Below are 20,614 nucleotides of genomic sequence, written 5' to 3' on the forward strand. Positions count from 1 at the left end.
GCTTCCATTGACTCCTTACTGCCAAATGTATACATAAAAATGCACAATATGTAAACCAATTTGAAAGTCAACAAATCTCCAAAATGCAAAGTGAATTGTTCACTAAAATAAAAATTATCAGTCAACAAGAACCCAAAATGCATAAAACGCCTTTGATTTTTGAGGAGCAATTGTGATGACACATATCACTCCTCTACACTAGCTTTCCTTTCATTTAAAAATCAGTCTATAGGTCAAGTGGCTGATATAAGAGAACTATGCCTTATTAAGTCAAAACTATTTGGAGAACTAAAATAAAAGGCACAATTTACTACATAAGAAGCCATCATCAAAATTTTACTAAAAATTCGGAAATTATTACTGATTTTTAAACTACTAGATGAAGAATCCTTATTGCATCTTGCAACCCTAAAGGATTCTATGGAAATAGCAAAGAAGGTTCATTTTCGCAGATTTTCCATGGCTCTGCCCATTAACAAGGGTGAAATTATCAAATCCCCAACTATCAGCAGTGAAAATCAGACTTGAACATTTTAAACAGAAGAGAGGGAACACTGACCTTGTTAACACAGAAATCTGCCCGGTGACCTGGGTTTTGTTTACGATCTAACCAAACAAAACTATATATCAGCGCTACAGACCATCGGTCAGCTGTTTGTGTTTGGGTTAATTGTCAAGTGATTAAAATATTGAGGGTAACAGAAACCCATTCTGAGTGGATTAAGTAAACAAATTCAACCTTTCTGGGGAACAAGAAACACACACCCTACACACACACACACACACACACACACCCTCTTTCTTTTTCCTAGTCCTTCCCCTTCCCACCTTTTGGGGATGAAGGCACCAAATCATTTCCACTTGCCAGAGAGCCTTGTCTCAGTAGCTAGTTTCCTTACTGTGCCCCACAGAGGGGAGCTGATTCACGTAAGTGGGCAGGTTTCGTTTAAAATCTTAAAGTTCTCATTTTCTATGCAAAGAACGGAAACTCGATTTTCCCAAAAGTTCAAATCAAAACTTGCCAGTTTTACAAGTGGAAATTAGCAGTCCTCCTCCCCCTCTCTGTTTCTCCTTCCATTGCCAGGCTCAGCTCCTCTCACCCCAAGTACCTTCCTCCACATCTCTCCTCTCCCTCTCCAGAAAGCCCTACCTCCAGAGGGTGGGAGGAAGTTAAAGCGGCCCCCGCTGTTTACGCCCGGCCCTGCCCTCTCCCGCTCCTGCACGGACTCTGCTCAGGTCTTGAGAGGAAGAGGGGGGCGTCCACGCCCCGCTCGCTCCATCCCACCCCATCCTTCGGCGGGAGCAGCCAGATCGGGCCAAGAGTGGGAGGCGCTCCCAGATCTGCCTTTCTCTGCAGTTCCTTGCAGCTCCTGCGAAGCTGCTTCCCAAACACTGAGAACGTTTTCTACCCAGGAAATGTGGGTCCAGCCCTTCCCCAAGGTAGAGGCTGGAAACCACCAGCGAGTCTCTACACAGGGATGTTCAGGGGGTGAAAGTAAGGACCAGTCAAGAATGGTAGCGCATTCGGCTTCTAGACTCCAGAGAAGGAGAACAATGTCTTGAAACCAGGTGCAGAACCTCCACCTCTCCCGGGCATCGCCTCGGGAAGAACCAACCCATCCACCCCACCCCAATCACCACCACCAAGTAATGGGGCAGCAGGCTGCTAGGACCTAAAGCGCTGGCCTCAGCGGCAGTAGCGCCCACATCTGGACACGGCCCTCTCCCAGTGGGCCTCCCGAAGGCACAGGACCAGATGCACACAATGGGCATCCCCACACCTGCTGGGCGATGGCCCACCTCCTCGCCCCAAGCTGCTTTCCCGGGTCCGCTGAGCGGTATCAGGCACCCCTGAGACACGCGCTTGCAACTAGGCGCGCAGCGAGAGGTGAACAATGGGGGGTCAAATTCGCCAGGAAACACGTCCCAGCCTTCCTCCCCGGCCAGAAACGACCGCAGCGGAGGGAGTGGGCACAGGGGTCGCACTGGACGCAGACAGGGAGCTGGGAGAACCGGGCGACCCGGGGCCGCTTCCCGTGGGGCGCGGAAGGGAAAGGAGGGATCCCCAGCCCGGGTGGCCGCTCCGCTCCCCCCGGCTCCGCCGTGTGGGCATCCCGAGGAAGGGGCGCCCCGAAGAAGGGGCACTGGAGAGTCTCGGGCTTACGGAACGCCCCGGGGGTGCGGAGCTGGGTCCGGCTGGGACCCCGGCGCCACCCCCGGCCCGCGTCTACACTCGCCGCGCGCCCGCCCCGGGGACTCGGTTACCGCCGCCTCCGCCGCGGCCCCCGCCGCGTCCTCCGGGGCCCGGGACAAGTCGGGCTCGCAGCTCGCGCCGTCCGTCGCCATCTTCCTGCTCTAGCGGATCCGAATGCGAGCTCGGAGCCGCGGCTCCGGACTCAGCCGTCTCCGCGCGGGCGGCGCTTAACCCGCTGCTGTCCGGGACGCGGGAGCAGAGAGCCGGGAGCCGGGAGCCGCCGCACTCCCTCCGCCCCTCGCCGCCGCCCTCGCCGCTTAACCCGCTGCGCGCCGGAGCGCCCCGCCTCGGTCCCGCCCCGCGCCCCGCGCCCTGCGGCGCCAGCCGCGGGCTCGTGGAGGTGCGAGAAATGGGCGCACGACCTGGCTCCGCTGCGGCCCTGCGCGGGGACTGGGGATCAAAGACCACGGAAGAGGTGAAGGCAGAAAGCGCCCGAGGAGCGTTGCGTCCCGAAGAACTCCCACCAAGCCGGAGAAATCCGTGCACAGACCGGATTAAATGTCAGGCCTCCTGAATCTGAATTCTCTGAAAGATCAGGGAAAATCCTACACTTCAGCTCCCTCTATCCCACCGCGAGGAATCACACAGGGCACCCCTTTCTTCTTAAATTGCTCTTTCTTAAATTTCATTGCCGCCAGGGTGTTTTTACCCTCCCTATATATATATATACACACACCTGGCTCTGATTTATTCTGTCATTGACTCTAGTGTTTCTCCAAAAACAATTCTCAGATGAAAACAATTTGTCTGTCTGTTTTCTTTTAGAACGTGGCACCAGCCCCTCAGCTCCTAACTTTCTATACAATCTCCTTTTCAGGGAATGTGTAGCGGGCTGTTTTATATTCTATGACTCCCCTAAGTCTGAGATCTCTCCTGAAGGACTAACCGAGAAGTGTTAAATGTCATAGCTTTAAAAGCTAAATGTCATGTCCTCTACTTTTGAGAGAATTTTAAAAAATTACTCCCTAAGTGTGAGGACACGTGTACATATACACCAAAAACAACCAAACAAAAGCCATATTTGTAAAAATAGATTTTATGGGAATTACACGTCTCAGAAGATTTTTCACGAGATGAGTGAATTAGGCCCAACCACTTAATTTTCCCTTTCCACATCTAATTCAGTTCCTACCCTTTGCTGCCAATTTCCAGAATGTGAAAATCTATCACCTCACCAAGACCATATGGTACAGCCCTTCCCAAATCACCAGATCCCTAAAAATGTGTTGAATGCATAAAATCAAACTGAGACATTCAAGCTGTGTCTCAAAGATGTAAAATCAAACCACAACCAAATCCTGCACTTGAAATTTTGGAAGATGAATGACTAGAATGTTCAGTCCAAGGGTTACAGATCAAAGCTCTTCCTTTCTTTCTTTCTTTCTTTCTTTCTTTCTTTCTTTCTTTCTTTCTTTCTTTCTTTCTTTTTTTGATGGCAGGCTCCTAATGAAAGGTTTTGACTCTTTAATTGCTCCACTTTCCAAATTAGACCCAAATATGACACAAACCAGGGCAGAGAGAATCTTTTTCTGCAAAGACCCTGAAAGAGATTGATAAAAAAACTGTGAAAAGTTCCCTCCCAGAAGAGAGGTCAAGAAAGAACTTTACCTAGAACTCTGGGGCTAAAAGTCAGAGGCTTAGAAATCATCTCCAGGTTATCCTGTGAGTACGGGTACTTATTTATTTATTTATTTTTATTGGCTCTGATAGTTACTCCCTCACTTATCCCTTTAATATCCATCACTGTTCATTATACCACTTTCCTTTATTAAGTATACTCTCTAAAACTGCTCAATATTAGAATTACTAGATTTCTTTAAGATGAAAGAAAAGCATTGGACAGTAAAAGTTAGATGTCAAACTGATAGTAAAAATTTAAAGTCCAAGGGCATTCCTTGTTCTTTTCAAAATGCACTTTCACACATTGCAAGGCAATCAATTTTCTTGATTCTGATGTTGAATACTTCTCAAGCAATTAACTGGCAAACTTCTGGAAAAAAATAATAATAAATTTTACTCAGGGTTAAGAGTTAGAAATACAAAATGACACCATCTCTGGGAAGCAAATCCCTTTTATACATGCAGCCCAATTTTTAAAAAAAAAATCACTGGGAAAAAATATATCTTGTATTCACCTAAATACAATTAAAGCAGGATCATGTCACAAGGAAATCAGTCCTTGCCCACCCCCCCCCCCACCGCAAACCCCCACCCATCATTTTTTGTTTGTTTTTGTGAAGTGGAAGAAAAAAATAAATAAAACAGTGATAAAAATCACAGGACACCACATTCTCTAACCACCGAAATCCAGTACCTTGGATGGAGAATTGACAGCATTCTGTTTCCACTTTAAAACCCGCGCTGTTGAAGGTTGGCTGAGGATCTCACCTACTGCACAGAAGTGGCACACTAGGAGTTAACTTCCTCACCAGTAGCCTGGCCTGGGGCTGCTTCTCCACCAGGAGGACACTTGCCAGTTTAAATTCTCTCTTGAGAATTAGTCTCTGCTACTATTGTAAATTAACTCTTTCTAAGACTTTTTTTGCATGAAGGCAGGCTCTATTACAGTCAAAGCAAATAGATGTGAAAGGGTATTGACTTGATGGCTCCAGAAATTAAATCTTTTGAAGCCTCATTAAACAGCTAAATAATAATAATAATTAATAATAAAAATAAAAGATATCCCAGGGCGACAGTGAAAATTACTGAAAGGCAGGGTAAAAAAGGAGAAAGATAGAAGTATAAACTGGAGGAAAATAAATCCCTACAACAAAAATGAATCGTGAGTCTTACTCAGTAAATTCCTTTTGGCATTAAAATGGAAGGAGTAATACTGAATATGTTGCAAATAGAGAAAACTATTATTTACATCCTTTTTTTTGGATCATAACAATGATGCTGATGACCCACTGACTAAAGAAATTGAGGGTAATTATTTTCCGAACCCTGGAATAGAGGTATTTGTGCTGAGCTATAGCACATTTTCTAAGGGTGAAATGACCAGGGAAATGAGTTCTTAAAGGTGGGAATGCAGACAGATGTTTGGGAGCCAGGCGGTTTTCTGATTAAACCATGTCCTTGGCTTCATCAGCCACATCCTCCAACCCACTAAACCAAAAACCCAGAGAGTTATACATAATGATACAATAGAATGCTTCCTTCCATGTGAAAAGATAAAGGAATATACACAGAACCTAAAACTGTTTCCGTCATGGAGTAAGAGAATTCTTTATTTCAGTCAAAGGACAACATTTATGTTAATTCCAAAGAGCAAACCATATGTCATCATGTCTTAGTATTGCTAAATGACAAAATTATTGAGTAGCAAATAATTTCTGACTGTATCCTCAAGCCTATAGTTATACAATTTAAATATTGCAGACCATGCTTGTCCCTGTCTGCAGCATGGTGACCAACCTAGGAAACCCCAAATCTTGACATCACGAACTCTGCAGATGAGCTCTGAGTGTCCATTGCCAGAAACAAGTTTTCCTATGACCTAACTACATTCCCTCATAGTCAGCTTGTCATTATCTACATGTGTCTCAGGCTTTTTGTGGATTTTACTCAGTAAATGTAATTCTAATCTAGTTAGCCACTCTTGTCAACAATCTATGGTTTTGGAAGGCCTCCTCCACCAACTGCAGTTGGTGTGTGCCAAAGGAATGCAAGCTAATTTTACCTAAGCTAAAGCAAAACATAATTAGGGAATTAAATCTGCTATGTAGGAAGCAAGCCAAAGCAAAACATAAATAATTATCATAATCACTCCCAGCCCCTTTTAATACAACCTTTAACTGGGAACTGTATCTCTTCATTCAATTGCTGAAATAATGTCCAAATATAAGATTTGACTGCAAGGTTAGAGCCACATTAAGAAAATCATCCCCCAGTACAGTCACTCTAAGAACGGAAACCAGCTAATACCAAACAATGAGGTAGTGTTGGTTCCATTCTCTTGCATGGTTTTTACATTTTAAATCATTACTTGTTGGTTTGGATGCTTATCTGCAGAAGTCATTTACAAGAGTAAATTTTAGTGCTGAAAGATGTTTTAGTGCAAAACCGTTATGGAAAAACAATTTTAACAAAATAAAATCTGGCCTGCTCTTGCCCCTTATCCACCTGCATTGGAAATGGACCTGAATATTTCTGTTTATTCAGCCTCTTTAGCAACCTCACAAGCATGCAGTGTATAGTTACTATGCAATCATTAAAGCAGGGGTGTTTAACCATTAGGCATTAATTATAGTGGAGCTTCATTTATCTTAGAAAGTTTAAAAACTATATAAATAGGTTGTGAGATCAGCCCTTTTCTCCTCTGATTAGAAGTGTGGATCCAGCTGTAAAATCACAGCTGAGATTTTACTTTCACTTGGGGATATGCACTGTTCAACACAAAAGGAAATTTAGTGTTCGAAGAATTAATAAGAACACTAAAGATGTTATCTTTTGATTTTAATAAATATGCATATGGCATTTATGATTGACTCAGTGAGGATTTACTTAGGATACAAAAAGCAGGAGAAAAGCTATACATGTGTAACTCTTCTGTGTCAAATTGTGAAATAAACCAACACATTAACACTTCCTAGACAATCATAATCAATTGTCACATACCAAATTAATAGAGTTTTAAATACATTTGGAATTTTTGAGATGTAAATTTCACCTTACCCTGCCTCAAATCTCACTTGATGACAATAGTTTGTGTTTTTTTTTTTTTTTTTGTCCATCAAGACTTTTTTTATTAATCCAAATTAGTTGGGGTTATTTAAAAATCACCTGGAAATGTGATGACATTATTTGAAAATATATAAATATATATAGTAGGGGCTGTTCAATTAACCAACAAGTATACAATATAAATTTATAATATTTATAAAACAATGTCATAGCTAGACTTGGATTAATTTATTTCACTTGATTCAAGAACTGGAGGGGAAAAAAAAGCATTGGTATTGCTATTTTCATTCTGGGGAAGGTGAAGTTACTTGTAGAATAATAAGGAAAAATACTTCTAACAAACCATCATTAAGGTTTAAGCAGCTTGAAATGTTTTATTCTGGCAATTAAAGAAAAATTTAACTACTGAAAATGTTTTATGGTAGCAATACAATAAATATTTTTTTCTAATAGCAAAAGATAAATAGCCACACACTGGTCGTTACTATCATAATCATCATGACAACCTCACTCACTATCCGTTTTAGCATTAACATCTTTGTTAAGAATCAGTTCAGTTGGGATGTATTTTACCACTACTTTTTCCTCCCTTTGACATCTGCTAAGGACCTCACTTTGTTAGCTTGCAGCCTCCACCGCCTGACAATTGATCATCCAAAGGACACCATGCCATCTGATTCACAAAACACATTTGCTTGACACTTTTCTGCCTTGACCAGCCCTCCATCCTCACCCAATGTGGCCATGGATGCCGTTAGAATGGTGATGGGGAACCCCGCTCCCAGACTTTAAAATTTGAGGTGGCAGCAGATTAGGAATTGAACTGAACCTGCTAAACACTACCTGACTTTGAATACTGGGTAAAGGTACCCCATATTGAAATACCATATTGCATTGTTCTATTTTCTGTACAGAAAAATTTTTAGAACTATAGAAGAAAACATAACCAGAATCATAGTTTTGTGGGGGTTTTTTTGAGACGGAGTCTCACTCTTGTTGCCCAGGATGGAGTGCAATGGCAGGATCTTGGCTCACTGCAACCTCTGCTTCCCAGGTTCAAGTGATTCTCCTGCATCAGCCTCCTGAGTATCTGGGATTACAGGCATCTGCCACCATACCCAGCTAATTTTTTTATTTTTAGTAGAGACGGGGTTCCACATGTTGGCCAGGCTGCTCTCGAACTCCTGACCTCAGGTGATCTGCCCGCCTCAGCCTCCCAAAGTGCTGGGATTACAGGTGTGAATCACCGTGCTCGGCCAGTTTTGTGTTTTTATTTTATTTTTATTTTTATTTTTATTTATTTAAGAGAAGGTCTTGCTCTGCTACCTAGGCTGGAGTGCAGTGATGTGACTATGGCTCACTGCAGCCTCAACCTCCTGGGCTAAAGAGACCCTCCTACCTCAGCCTCCTGAATAGCTAGGACTACAGGTGTGTGCCACCACACTTGGATAATTTTGTTTTCTTTTTTCTTTTGGTTGAGACAGGGTCTTACTATGTTGCCCAGGCTGATCTCAAACTCCTGGGCTGAAGCCATCATTCCACTGCAGATTCCCAAAGTTCTGGAATTACAGGCATGAACCATTGTGCCCCGCCCAGAATTGTAGATTTAAACATGAGCAGTAAAGAAACAAAACTGCTAGAAGAAAAATATTTTCATGAACTTGTAATCAGAACATAAGTTCTTAATTTTAATGTTATCCAACTTATCTTTATCTTGTATGGCTAGTGTTTTTTGTGTCCTGTTTATGAAATTTTCGCTCAGCTCCTAAGTCACCGAGATGCTATTTTCTGCCGGTTTTCTTAGAGTCTCATCCCACACAGGCCCAGCTTAGAATTCTGCCTAATTTTGAGAGGAAATTGCATGCATGCTTTTTGGGCTCTTTTTCTGAAGTGACTTCCTCCTCTGGAAGTTTCTCCTTCTAGTCCGAGACTCCTGGGCAACTACCAAGGCCTGAGCCCTATCTCCTTAGCCCAGTAAAAGTCATCTTTATACCACAACTGCCCCATTCGCATCCTAGCTCTTCCCTCAAGAATCATAGCTTTTAGTGCCAGGCATGGTGGCTCACACCTGTAATCCCAGCCCTTTGGGAGGCTGATGCAGGTGGATCACCTGAGGTCAGGAGTTTGAAACCAGCCTGGACAACATGATGAAATCCTGCATCTACTAAAAATACAAAAAATAAGCCGGGCATGGTGGAGGGCGCCTGTAATCCCAGCTACTTGGAAGGCTGAGACACGAGAATCACTTTAACCCAGGAAGCGGAGGTTGCAGTAAGCCGAGATCACACCGTTGCTCTCCAGCCTGGGCAACAGAGTGAGACTCTGTCTCAAAAAAAAAAAAAAAAAAAAAAAAAGGGAATCATAGCTTCTAAAGTCCTGTCTGTGCTCACAGCTTGCCAATGCCTTTTAACATTTGTTTTATATATGTTGTTCCACTTTTTTGTTTCAGTAGGAGAGTTGGCCCAATACTAGCTTCTCTGTCATAACCAGAACTGAAAACCACACTTACTTTTAGAGAGTGTTTATAACAAAACTTCCTAATGTTTCCTTGCCTAATTGGATTATAAACAGGACTGTATTATTTGTTTTTGTATCCTGGGAGTGGGGTGAACCTAGCTTAGACTCTCTAGTTGCCATTGACAAATAGAGCTCAGGCACGAATCTGCTACCTCATCTGTAGTTAACATGAAAAACCAGATTGGCAATAAAGGATCACATTGCATCATGAAATATAATACATAATACATATAGAACAAAGCCATCTCAAATGTGAAGGTTCTAGTACATTCTGAAAACTTTTGGCAGATTTTCTGAACTTTAAGGTCAAATAAAGATTGGTGGGTCTGTAAGAACATTAGCTCTACACTTGTAATATCTGACACTGAATCCAACACATAACAAGCAGTCAAGAAATGTTTGTTCAGATTAATTGAATGGAAGAGATATGTGGATAGATGGAAAGATAGATGACGAAATGGATCAAGTAAATATTACTCCTTTCTTACCTTCTCTCATGAGCCCCTTTGACATTGCTGTGAAGCCTATGGATTTCTTCTCAGAAAAAGGTTTTCAATACATAAAATGAAACACATAAGCTCTTAAAGGAAACAATTATATTAAATTCCAGTGATCAAAATTCTGCATATAAAAAACAAATTTATAATGTAGCAATGGAAGTGTTTCTTTATTAGCACAGTAAATAAGATATAGTGGTGAACTCCATAATTAATATAATTTGAAGTTTCCATATTTGTCATTTTTTTTTTTTGAGACAGAGTCTCACTTTGTTGTCCAGACTGGAGTGCCGTGGAGTGATCTCAGCTCACTGCAACCTCAGCTTCTGGGTTCAAACAGTTTTCCCACTCAGCCTCCCAAGTAGCTGGAACTACAGGTGCCTGCCACCATGCCCAGCTGATTTTTGGATTTTTAGTAGAGAGGGGTTTCATCTTGTTGACCAGGCTGGTCTTGAACTCCTGACTTCAAGTGATCTGCCTGCCACAGCCTCCCAGAGTGCTGGGATTACAGACGTGAGCCACTGCACCAGACCCCATGACTGTAAATTATATTTTGAGATATCTGTGACAATTGTATCAAGATTTAAACATATCTGTAACTTCTGCTATGACACAGTCCCAGGTACTACAAGGTCTCTTATGGCCAGTTGCCTTAAGTTATAATTGAAATAAATGCTCACTACGAGAGGTTAGTAAACATGAAAATATTTAATTTTAATTTTTAAAAAAGTTTGTTTAAAAAAAATTTCATGTTCGTAAAATGTATATATTAAATATATATATATATATATATATATATTTTTTTTTTTTTTTTTTTTTTTTGAGACAGAGTCTCGCTCTGTCGCCCAGGCTGGAGTGCAGTGGCGCAATCTCGGCTCACTGCAAGCCATTCTCCTGCCTCAGCCTCTCCGAGTAGCTGGGACTACAGGCGCCCGCCACCACGCCCAGCTAATTTTTTGTATTTTTAGTAGAGACGGGGTTTCACCGTGGTCTCGATCGCCTGACCTCGTGATCCGCCCGCCTCGGCCTCCCAAAGTGCTGGGATTACAAGCGTGAGCCACCGCGCCCGGCCTAAATATATTAATTAAATTGTTTTGCGAGATTAAAATTTAGATGTGATAGGCCAGTTAGGGTATGCTAAGTAAGAGAGAGCTTAGAAGATCACCAAATGCTCTGTCCTCCAAACAAATACAACTCAGGTTGCATGCTCTAGGGTAGTGGTTAAATTCAAGTTTACATTATTAAAACCTCTTTCTAGCTGTGTGACCTTGGACAAGTATTATATCTCAGTTATCTCTTCGGTTAAGTGGTAATCATAATGGCTCTTATCTCTACAGGGTTGTTGAGAGGATTACATTAACTCATTTAAAGCACTTAGAATAGCGCCTGGCCCCCAGTAAGTTTTGGCTCTTATTACCATTTGCATGCTCTTCATATACCTATTAAATAATTAACAATCACTCTAATACACATGGAGTTTCAGAAAGAAATAACTTGTTGAATTAATAAAAATGATTTTACAACTAACTACACAACAGTCCCAACAAGGCTATTTGTATAAATTTTTAATTTTAAACCAAATATTCCATGATTTTAGATTAAATATTAAAACTCTCAGTAAGTGCTTGCAATAGTCTTAATAGAGAAACTCAGGATGAATCATATAAATTGGAAAGTTGCTGCCATTTTGTGGATTGCTGGGTGAGTGAGAGCATCAGTGGGTGCTGGGGCAGAGGGAAGTGGGAAGACGAATCGGAGGGTGTAGATTTGAGCCTGTACATTTTTACCCTAAATCTACAGTCACCAACATTTTTGGCACCAGGGACCAGTTTTATGGAAGACAGTCATTCACAGGGGTGGGTGGGGGATGTTTTCATGGATGAAACTCTTTCACCTTGGATTATCAGGCATTAGTTAACATCTCATAAGAAGCCGGCAACCTAGATCCCTTGCATGCTCAGTTCACAATAGGGTTGGTACTCCTATGAAAATCTAATACTGTGGCTGATCTGAGAGGAAGCGGAGCTCAGGTGGTAATGCTTGCTTGCTTGATGGCCACTCACCTCCTGCTGTGCTGCCCAGTTCCTAACAGGCCATGGACCAGTACTGGTAGGCACCCAGGCTGTGGGAACCCCTTCCCTAGATCTGGAAATACATCATGGTTCCTGTCCATTGGACGATAAAGTTTATACAGGTAGTCTTTGAAACAATGGCAAAAAGACTAAATTGGAACAGGCTTTAGGCTACTACAGACCACTCTGAAGTGTGTGGGTTGCTTTTTTTGAATTTGGAGAACTCCGAGATGCAGCTGATGTTGTCTGACAGCCCAGTGGAAGAACACTCTGTGACTACCATGTTGGAGTGGAACTGGCATGGCACAGTGGCTCATGCCTGGAATCCCAACACTTTAGGAGGCAAGGTGGGCAGATCACCTGAGGCCAGGAGTTCAAGACCAGCCTGGCCAACATGGTGTAACCCCCTCTCTATTTTTAAAAAATACAAAAATTAGCTAGATGTGGTGGCAGGCACGGCACCTGTAATCCCAGCTACTTGGGAGGCTGAGGCACAAGAATCGCTTGAACTGGGGAGGTGGAGGTTACAGTGAGAAGATATGGCATCACTGCACTCCAGCCTGGGCGACAGACCAAGATTCCGTCTTAAAAAAAAAGAAAAAAAAAAAAAAAAAAGGAGTGGAACTGTCAGATGCAAAAAAAAAAAAAAAAAGTAAGAAGTAGAAATCGTGGCCCACCTCCCCCTTGCGGTCCTCACCCTCGAGATGATTATCATAGAAGGAGTCGGCCACCTCACCACAGATCTCCAAGAAGGAGAAGCTTCTCTCACAGCTGGAGCAGGTTCCTTTTTAGAAACAGGAGAAGAGAGAGACCACTGTCTTGGGAGAGAAATCACAAGCTGTCCCGATCCTTTTCTAGGTCTCATAGCAGATCTAGGTCAAATGAAAGGAAATACAAGACCAGTTTGCAAGAGAAGAGGTGTACAGGAAATTACTTCATTTGACAGGAGTGTATACAGAAAATTCAAGTTTTATTTGAGACTTCTTAAACTTGTTTCATTTTAAAGATGTTTTAGTTGTTCAAATTTGTCTCTTGAAACAGTGACACACAAAGGTGTAATTCTCTATGGTTTGAAATGGATCATAAGATACATGAAATACCAAGAATTGTTACTTTATAATGTTCCCTTAAGCAAAATTGAGTTTGCTTTGAACTTTACACATAGACTGATAATAAACCTCTAAATCCTGCCCAGTAGAAGTGTGATTTTTTTTGTTTTTAACACAGAAACAACTGGCAAAAATTGAAGTAAGATTTACTTTTTTTTCATAGCTAGAATACAGTATGCAGCTAAGTTGCACAAGCAGGCTTTAAAAGCTGCTGTGAAACACAAGCCATCGGGTAAAAAGAAACACTGCACTATTAAGTTAGAGGTTTTTTAAAAAATCCAGCGGAAGTCCAAAATCAAGATGCTGGCACATATGGTTCCTGGTGAGAGCCCTCTTCCTAGCTTATAGATGGCGAGCTTCCTGCTGCATCCTCACGTGGCCTTTCCTCAGTGCATGTGCAGAGAGAAAGATTTTTCTCTTCTGCCACCCACTAATAGTAGAACCATAAGGACTCCACCTTCACAACCTAATCTAACTCTAATTACTTCTCAAAGGCTTCTCCAAATATCATTACATCCAGGGTAAGGGCTTCACATATGAATACTAGGACTGATCATTCAGTCCTACAAGATTCAAGGTCATTTCTGTACCATCTCATTCACTTGATTTTGAACAAGCTGTAATGGGTCTGAGAAAAAGGAGATTCACAGCCAGCCCACCATGAATTGCGCAAAGCTTGTCCCATGTTTTATTTATGCCCGCGGTATACCCTACGTGCAAACATTTTCCAACAATGTTGCAGGGCCTGGAATCACCCACACTACACAACTCCAGGGGGTGCCACTCATCTGGTAGTCTGTGTAAATGGCATCCTCATGCTCCACAGAAGTCTGAATAGGAAAACTCAGAAAACACTGGTATGGTGAAAGTCCAAGGGACTTGGTCTTGAAGACCTGTTTGAGCATGATTTCTCTGTGACCTGACTCAGGTCACTAATCTTCAGTGAGTCTAGTTTTGTCTCTATAAAATGGGAATGATAATTTCAATACTCACTTTACAGGGTTGTTGTGAGGATTAGATGAGATTAATATGGACAAGTGCTTGAATGCTGAAATGAGCTACACAAGTAGTATTATGGGCTTGATTTACCTTCCAGCCCTCGCATTCAAGGGTTCTTTCAGTTGGATATAGACAGCCTCATCACTAAGAAACCCCAACAGCCCTTAGTTGGGTCAGACCATGTTGGAATTTCTGTTCTGTATACACACATTTCTGAGCTCTTTATTAAGGAAATGCCTCTGGAGTTTAAGTATAGAAGGAGTTTCTCTTTCCCTCATTACCACATTTTTCAAAAAGTGAAATTTCTTCTGTCAAAACACATCAAGATACCATGGTGACAATTGCTATAGAAATGCTAGATTTGGAAAGAAATGAAGAGATTTCTATTCTGTTTCCTGCTATCCATGTTTAACAGTCTAAATCAAGTCCATGCTAGCTACAAGACTGAAAACGACTGTTTGCCCCATATTTCTTGACCACACTCCCTGCTCCAAACCTTAAATTCTCACTTCTTAAGGCCTTTCAGAGGTTGTGCATGAAATTAAGTCTTAGCGTAGCATTATCTGAGACACAGAGAAATTGGATGGCATTAGCAGAGTTTTTTCTTTTTAATTATCCACTTGAATGTAGATCACAGAGTCATTGTATTAAATGATTATAAGGGCCATGTGTATAAGATATCTGAATAAGGCTGGCTAGGGTGTAAGACAATAGGGAATGATAAAGACTTGAGCCGACAGCAGGGCATAGGCTCTGTCCAGCTAAAGGGGAAAAAAATCCTCACACTAAGTCAAAAATATACAGACCTAGTGATGTTAGAACTTCTAATTTTTTAAGAGAAGGAAGAAATCAAATATTTATGTGATATTTCCTAATATAGAAAATATATCTGCAAGTCAAAGCTGCCCATGGCTGCCAGTTTTCAACCACTGATCAATGGATGCCTTAAATCCAGAAATTATCTCCTTCTATCCTTAATACACAGAAAAATGAAAGCATGCTAAATGTGGATTCCAAGGTATCCCCACTGAGTAAGTCCCTTTTCAGCCTAAACAGTTGCAATTTTTAATAGGCAGCCCAGGAGTTTCACCTAGAGATCATTCAGGGACCCCTTTTGGGATGCGCTGCTGGAGACAGCAACCTCCTGCAAGCTAGTATCTGTCTTTGTTTCCCTTGAGCCTAGCACATTGCCAAGCACGGGAAGTTTTAGGAGTGAATGAATGCTTCCATATCCTAGTGCTGTACCATATCACTAGTAGATATTTAATAAAAAAGATAAAATTGTCCTCGAGTAGCAAGGCCCCCAAGATACGAGATGCTAAGAGGGAAATACATTTGGATTGGAGTAAGGGAGAAGGGTAAGGATTGTGGAACATGGGACATTATGTGGAGAGGGCAGGCCTGAAAGTGGCCCACAGTGGGTGACTGACCCCATAACATCTAAAGGGCTCTAAGGCACTGAGAAATGTTTATAGGCACCAAGAAAAACAGGTTATTATATGAAAAAGACACTTGCAAATCCATGTCTATAGCAGCACAATTTGCAATTGCAAAAGTATGGAACGAGCCTAAAGGTCCATCAACCAACGAGTGGATAAAGAAAATATGATATATATCCACCATGGAATACTACTCAGCCATAAAAAGGAATGAAATAATGGCATTCATAGCAACCTAGATGGAGTTGAAGACCATTATGCTAAGTGAAGTAATGCAGGAATGGAAAACCAAACATCATATGTTCTCACTTATAAGTGGGAGCTAAGCTATGAGGACACAAAGGCATAAGAATGATATAATGGACTCTGGGGACTTGGGCAGAAGTATGGGAGCAGGGTGAGGGATAAAAGACTACATATTGGGTACACTATACACTGCTTGGGTGATGGGTGCACCAAAATCTCAAAAATCACCACTGAAGAACTTTTCCATGCAACCAAACACCACCTGTTCTTCCAAAACTATTGGAATCAAAAAAAGTATCTGTTTCACCACAATAGCAAAGTTGCAAACAGTGGAAAATAATTAGGCCCTGAAACTGTAGCAATGACTATTTATCTTTGTCTTTTTATTTGTAAAAGTTATGGTGGTTAACAAAATACATCTGTGAATTAAGGACAAATAGTAATAGAACTCTCTCAATCAAAATATAATAAACGTTGATATTTTAATTCTAACTCTAGATTTTCCTATCTTAATTTCCCTTGCAACTCATTTATACATTCCTCTAATTACCTTTAGAGTGAATCACAAAATGTCATGTATGTAAAAGTAACTATGCGGCAATATTTCCTGCTTCTCAGGAGAGGAGTGGTGAATTTTTAATCAATGTTGACTTTGGAACAACATTGTGAAAAATGTTTCAAAGGATTAGACTTTTCCAAGTTAATTATTTTGAGGGCCAACATAGTAAAAGTGATAAGAAAAGGATGTAATAAAAGCAATATGCAATTACTTTCAGCATGTTCTTACTAATTATAAGAATCCCCCATTCCCCACCTTCTTTTTACAGAAACAAAGTCCTTTCCCCCGTCTGTCTCCAGGACCTGGCTGGGGAATCATTTGAAGTTTGCACAGCCTGGGTCTCTCAACTCCAATACCTTCAACTTCCCTGTTACCCTCTTGGAATTGATCTCGTTTTGCCTTGTGACATTATTTGACTATTTAAAATAGGTGTTGGCAACATTTTTCTGTAAAGTGCCAGTGGTAAATATTTTAGGCTTGTGGGCTAAACAGCCTCTGTCTCAACTGTTCAACTCTGCCCTTGCCATGTGAGAGCACCCATAAATGTAAACGAAAGGGTGTGGCTGTGTTCCAATACAACTTTATTTACAAAAACAGGTGTTGGGCCAGATTTGTCTTGTGGGCCACATTTTGCCTATACCTGTTCTAATACAAAATTATGTACTTTTTGCATCATTTACAATAATATCTTATCTTCCCAAATACAGTGTAAGTTTCTTGCAGACAGGAAAGTCTATATTCTGTTTTTGCAACACCTGTAGAACTTAGCGACAATGTTTGGATCATTATATGATCTTGATGAATGTTCATTGACTATTAGCTAATTGTTTTATTTTGTGTGTGTGTGTGTGTGCCGGGGGGTGGAGTTTGGTAAGGAAAAGTATCATAAAATGATGGAATTTTTGAATGGAGAAGACCTTGTCTGTCACCCATCCTTGGAAGTGAAACCAAGGCCCAGATGGGCTTATTATTTTGGATATACAGCAGGTCACGTGTTATCTCTCCAAACATAAATGCAGCTCTAGGGATCCCAACTTTATCAGCCTTCTATTAACATACAAATGAAATAATTTCAGCTCCATCTACAAAACTACGGTATGTCCAGTCCCTGCCTTTATATTCTTAAAGATTTCCTAGAGGTATTTTCAGTTCCCTTACATTATCCCCTCACTTGCTGCTCTGAATTCTTCCTTTTTGACCCACTTACCCTCAGATCGCACAATGATGGCATAGTTTTCTTTTTTCTGCTCACTGGAGGATCGATCTATGCTCAGCTTTTGCCTTAATAAAAAATTTCTCCACATCTCCAACCCAATTCCTCTTTGAATAAATTTTAAAATCCAACCCCCTGCTGATTCAGAAATGCGTCCTCGCAATCCTGATGAAAATCATCAACATTTGTATATTCACAGCAGCCAAGAAGATGGTTGAATTGTACTTCTAGGGATTTGAATTAAAAAAACAATTGTTTTCCAAAATATCACACTGCATTGTTATGCTAAATATGCTTTTTCTTACTATAAACACCTTACACCCACTGTTCTTACTTCCAGAGATTCTAATTTTCATTTTCAAACCCAGAAATCCATGCATCCGTGGTGAGAATTCCTGAGCCAAAAGATGCTGAATATAGTTCTAACTCTGGCAGAAAACCCAGGGTAAATTTACAGAGTGAGAAGGCTCAGATTAGAGAGAACGGACAGATTATGGTAACATTCTGCTACTTTGGGAGTCATATGCAAAGCAGGCAGCCAATTTTAGATAGTTCATTAGAGGGAAGTGAAGTATCCTTGGTGCCCTTACTGACAAAGCTTTGATGCATAAAGTAATCTCAGAGTATGTGCATAATCAAAGATTTAAGATATCCAGCAATAGCAGTAAGGGCTTTCCTCTGAAGAAACAGCACTACAGTGCAGATCAGGGATAATAATTTTGTGAGATTTCCAACTGGTTTAATGGAATTGAGGGGTAAAACAGAAAGATGGCCTGGAAAGAAGGGCATTCCCCTAGCTATGCCTCACTCAGGATAATTGTTAAATCCTTATACAGAATGGATTGGAATACCCAGGACTACCCCACCACATGCTTATTTGCAGTTGCAGGACCTGGCTGTGGAATCATTTGAAGTTTGCACAGCCTGGGTCTCTCAACTCCAATACCTTCAACCTCCTTGGAATAAAAAATCTCATTCCACAGTGTAGGTTCTCTAATTCTCACCTAATTCTTTTGATAATTCATGAAAGCTTTATAACATATTTACCTATCTAAACTGGAGAACAAAACTGGGTAATAATGTTTGACCTTTAACAACCTTCATGTTATGTCTCCATGTGTTATTATATATTATGTTGGATATTTAGCCTGCATAAATCTTAAACCTCAGCCAAAACACTAAACGTTGGCTCTTTGATGGCCTTTTATACAACAGAATAAAAGTGCAGTTGAGGCCATGCTCTGTATTCTCCAAATGCCATTTGATCACACAGGAAGATGGCATTTCCCAGGTCACCAGATAGTTCAGCTGGGGTCATGTAACTAGTTCTGGGTACTTGGCTACAAACAAAGTGACATATATTACTTCCAGCTGAAGCACAGAACAGTGGTGATCTCTTTTCCCTTGCTCGGGGACCTAGACGTCAACAATTCCAGATGGCAAAGCTATAAGATGGACCCTTGAGTCACTGCCTGGATGACAAGTGCCTTAGAAAGCTGCCTGGCATGAGAAAAAATGCTCACTGTGTTACACCACTGAGATGTGGGCAGTAATTTGTTACCATAACATCATCTAGCCTATCCTGAAATAATATGCAAACTGACACTGAAAATGAAATAATTAATTTGATATTTAAGTTACTGGGAAAAATTATAAAAACAAAATGCAGTTAAATTTGAATTAGAGAATATGTTAAAAGAAATGCATTCCGTGATATTCATTATGTAGGGATAATGAACTATGTTAATAAGGAAAATCAAAATAGCTACATTGCATAAGAATTAGCCAAACAATACATTTTTAGAAATTGAAAGTGAATTGAGAACTCTTTAAAACTCAATGCCTTTTGTTTAAAAAAGTTACTGACGCTGGAAAAAATTTATTTTATTCTCAGTGAGGCCCTAAAAATTACAGAAAATACATACAAATATTTACGTCATAAACAATAGGATTGATTTTCATGTGCACGTACATTATGTAAATTAAATTACATAGGCTTCACTCTTTGTTTGTTTGTTTGTTTTTGAGATGGAGTCTTACTCTGTCGCCAGGCTGGAGTGCAGTGGCACAATGTCGGCTCACTGCAATCTCCGCCTCCTGGGTTCAAGCGATTCTCCTGCCTCAGCCTCCCGAGTAGCTAGGATTACAGGTGGGCACCACCATGCTCAGCTAATTTTTGTATTTTGAGTAGAGACGGGGTTTCACCATGTTGGCCAGTATGGTCTTGAACTCCTGACCTCAAATGATCTGCCTGCTTTGGCCTCCCAAAGTGCTGGGATTACAGGTGTGAGCCACCGCACCCTGCCAGGCTTCAATCTTAATTTACTTCATCGCCCTTCTCCACTTTAAAGATTAACTTCCAATGCTCTAGATTAGGGGCTGTCAAACTATACCTTGCAGGCTAAATCCAGCCTGCTGCCTGCTTTTGTAAATAAACTTTTATTGCAACACAGCCATACTCATTAATACTTATTATAATACATATTGTCTGCTTTTGCTGTACAACAGCTGAGTTGATGAGTTGCAACATAGACAGTCTGCTAAGCCTAAATTGCCTACTCTCTAGAACTTTATAGAAGAAACTTGCTGACCACTACTCTAGGGAAAGCGAGACCACATCAAAAATGTAAAAATAAACACAAGGAGTTTTATCCTTTGATTCTTAAGGGATTTCCCATGGTGTTTTTAGCTATATGCAATTTTCATCTTAACACACTTATTTTAGAACCTATGCCATATAGAGAATATGAAATCACAACACCTAGTCTGGTTATCTCAAATTCTGACTTAGAGGAATGAAAAGTATTAATAGTTTAAATCTTACTATATATAGGCTCATCTTCAATATTGACAGTGCTGCTTCTAATTCTTCTTCCAAATTATCTTGCATGTTATTGTCAGGATAATCTTTCTATTTATTGGTAAGATTTCCAACAAGTAGCTGTCATGCCAGACCCATATTGACTTAAGTAGGGATGGCACCATGTTTGAGAGGCCAAAGAAGAGAGCCAGAGCCAGCAAAT

General features: G+C 41.0%; 1 protein-coding gene and 1 pseudogene across 4 annotated transcripts in view; one reads left to right on the forward strand and one right to left on the reverse strand.

Moving 5' to 3' along the window:
* The window catches only part of CTTNBP2 (cortactin binding protein 2), a 162,755-nt gene extending 160,285 nt beyond the window's left edge, over positions 1–2,470 (reverse strand). For all 4 annotated transcript variants that reach the window (XM_032761548.2, XM_032761549.2, XM_032761550.1 and 1 more), the window contains exon 1: positions 2,266–2,470. In XM_032761548.2, coding sequence (XP_032617439.1) covers positions 2,266–2,346 — 81 coding nt within the window. In that variant the 5' untranslated portion in view covers positions 2,347–2,470. The remainder of the gene's footprint in view (positions 1–2,265) is intronic.
* A 133-nt stretch (positions 2,471–2,603) lies between these two features.
* Positions 2,604–12,969, forward strand: LOC116810956 (serine/arginine-rich splicing factor 3-like; annotated as a pseudogene).
* Positions 12,970–20,614: the final 7,645 nt, after the last annotated feature.

The sequence above is a fragment of the Hylobates moloch genome, unplaced genomic scaffold (genome assembly GCF_009828535.3).
Source record: "Hylobates moloch isolate HMO894 unplaced genomic scaffold, HMol_V3 SCAFFOLD_1, whole genome shotgun sequence".
Lineage (NCBI taxonomy): Eukaryota > Metazoa > Chordata > Mammalia > Primates > Hylobatidae > Hylobates > Hylobates moloch.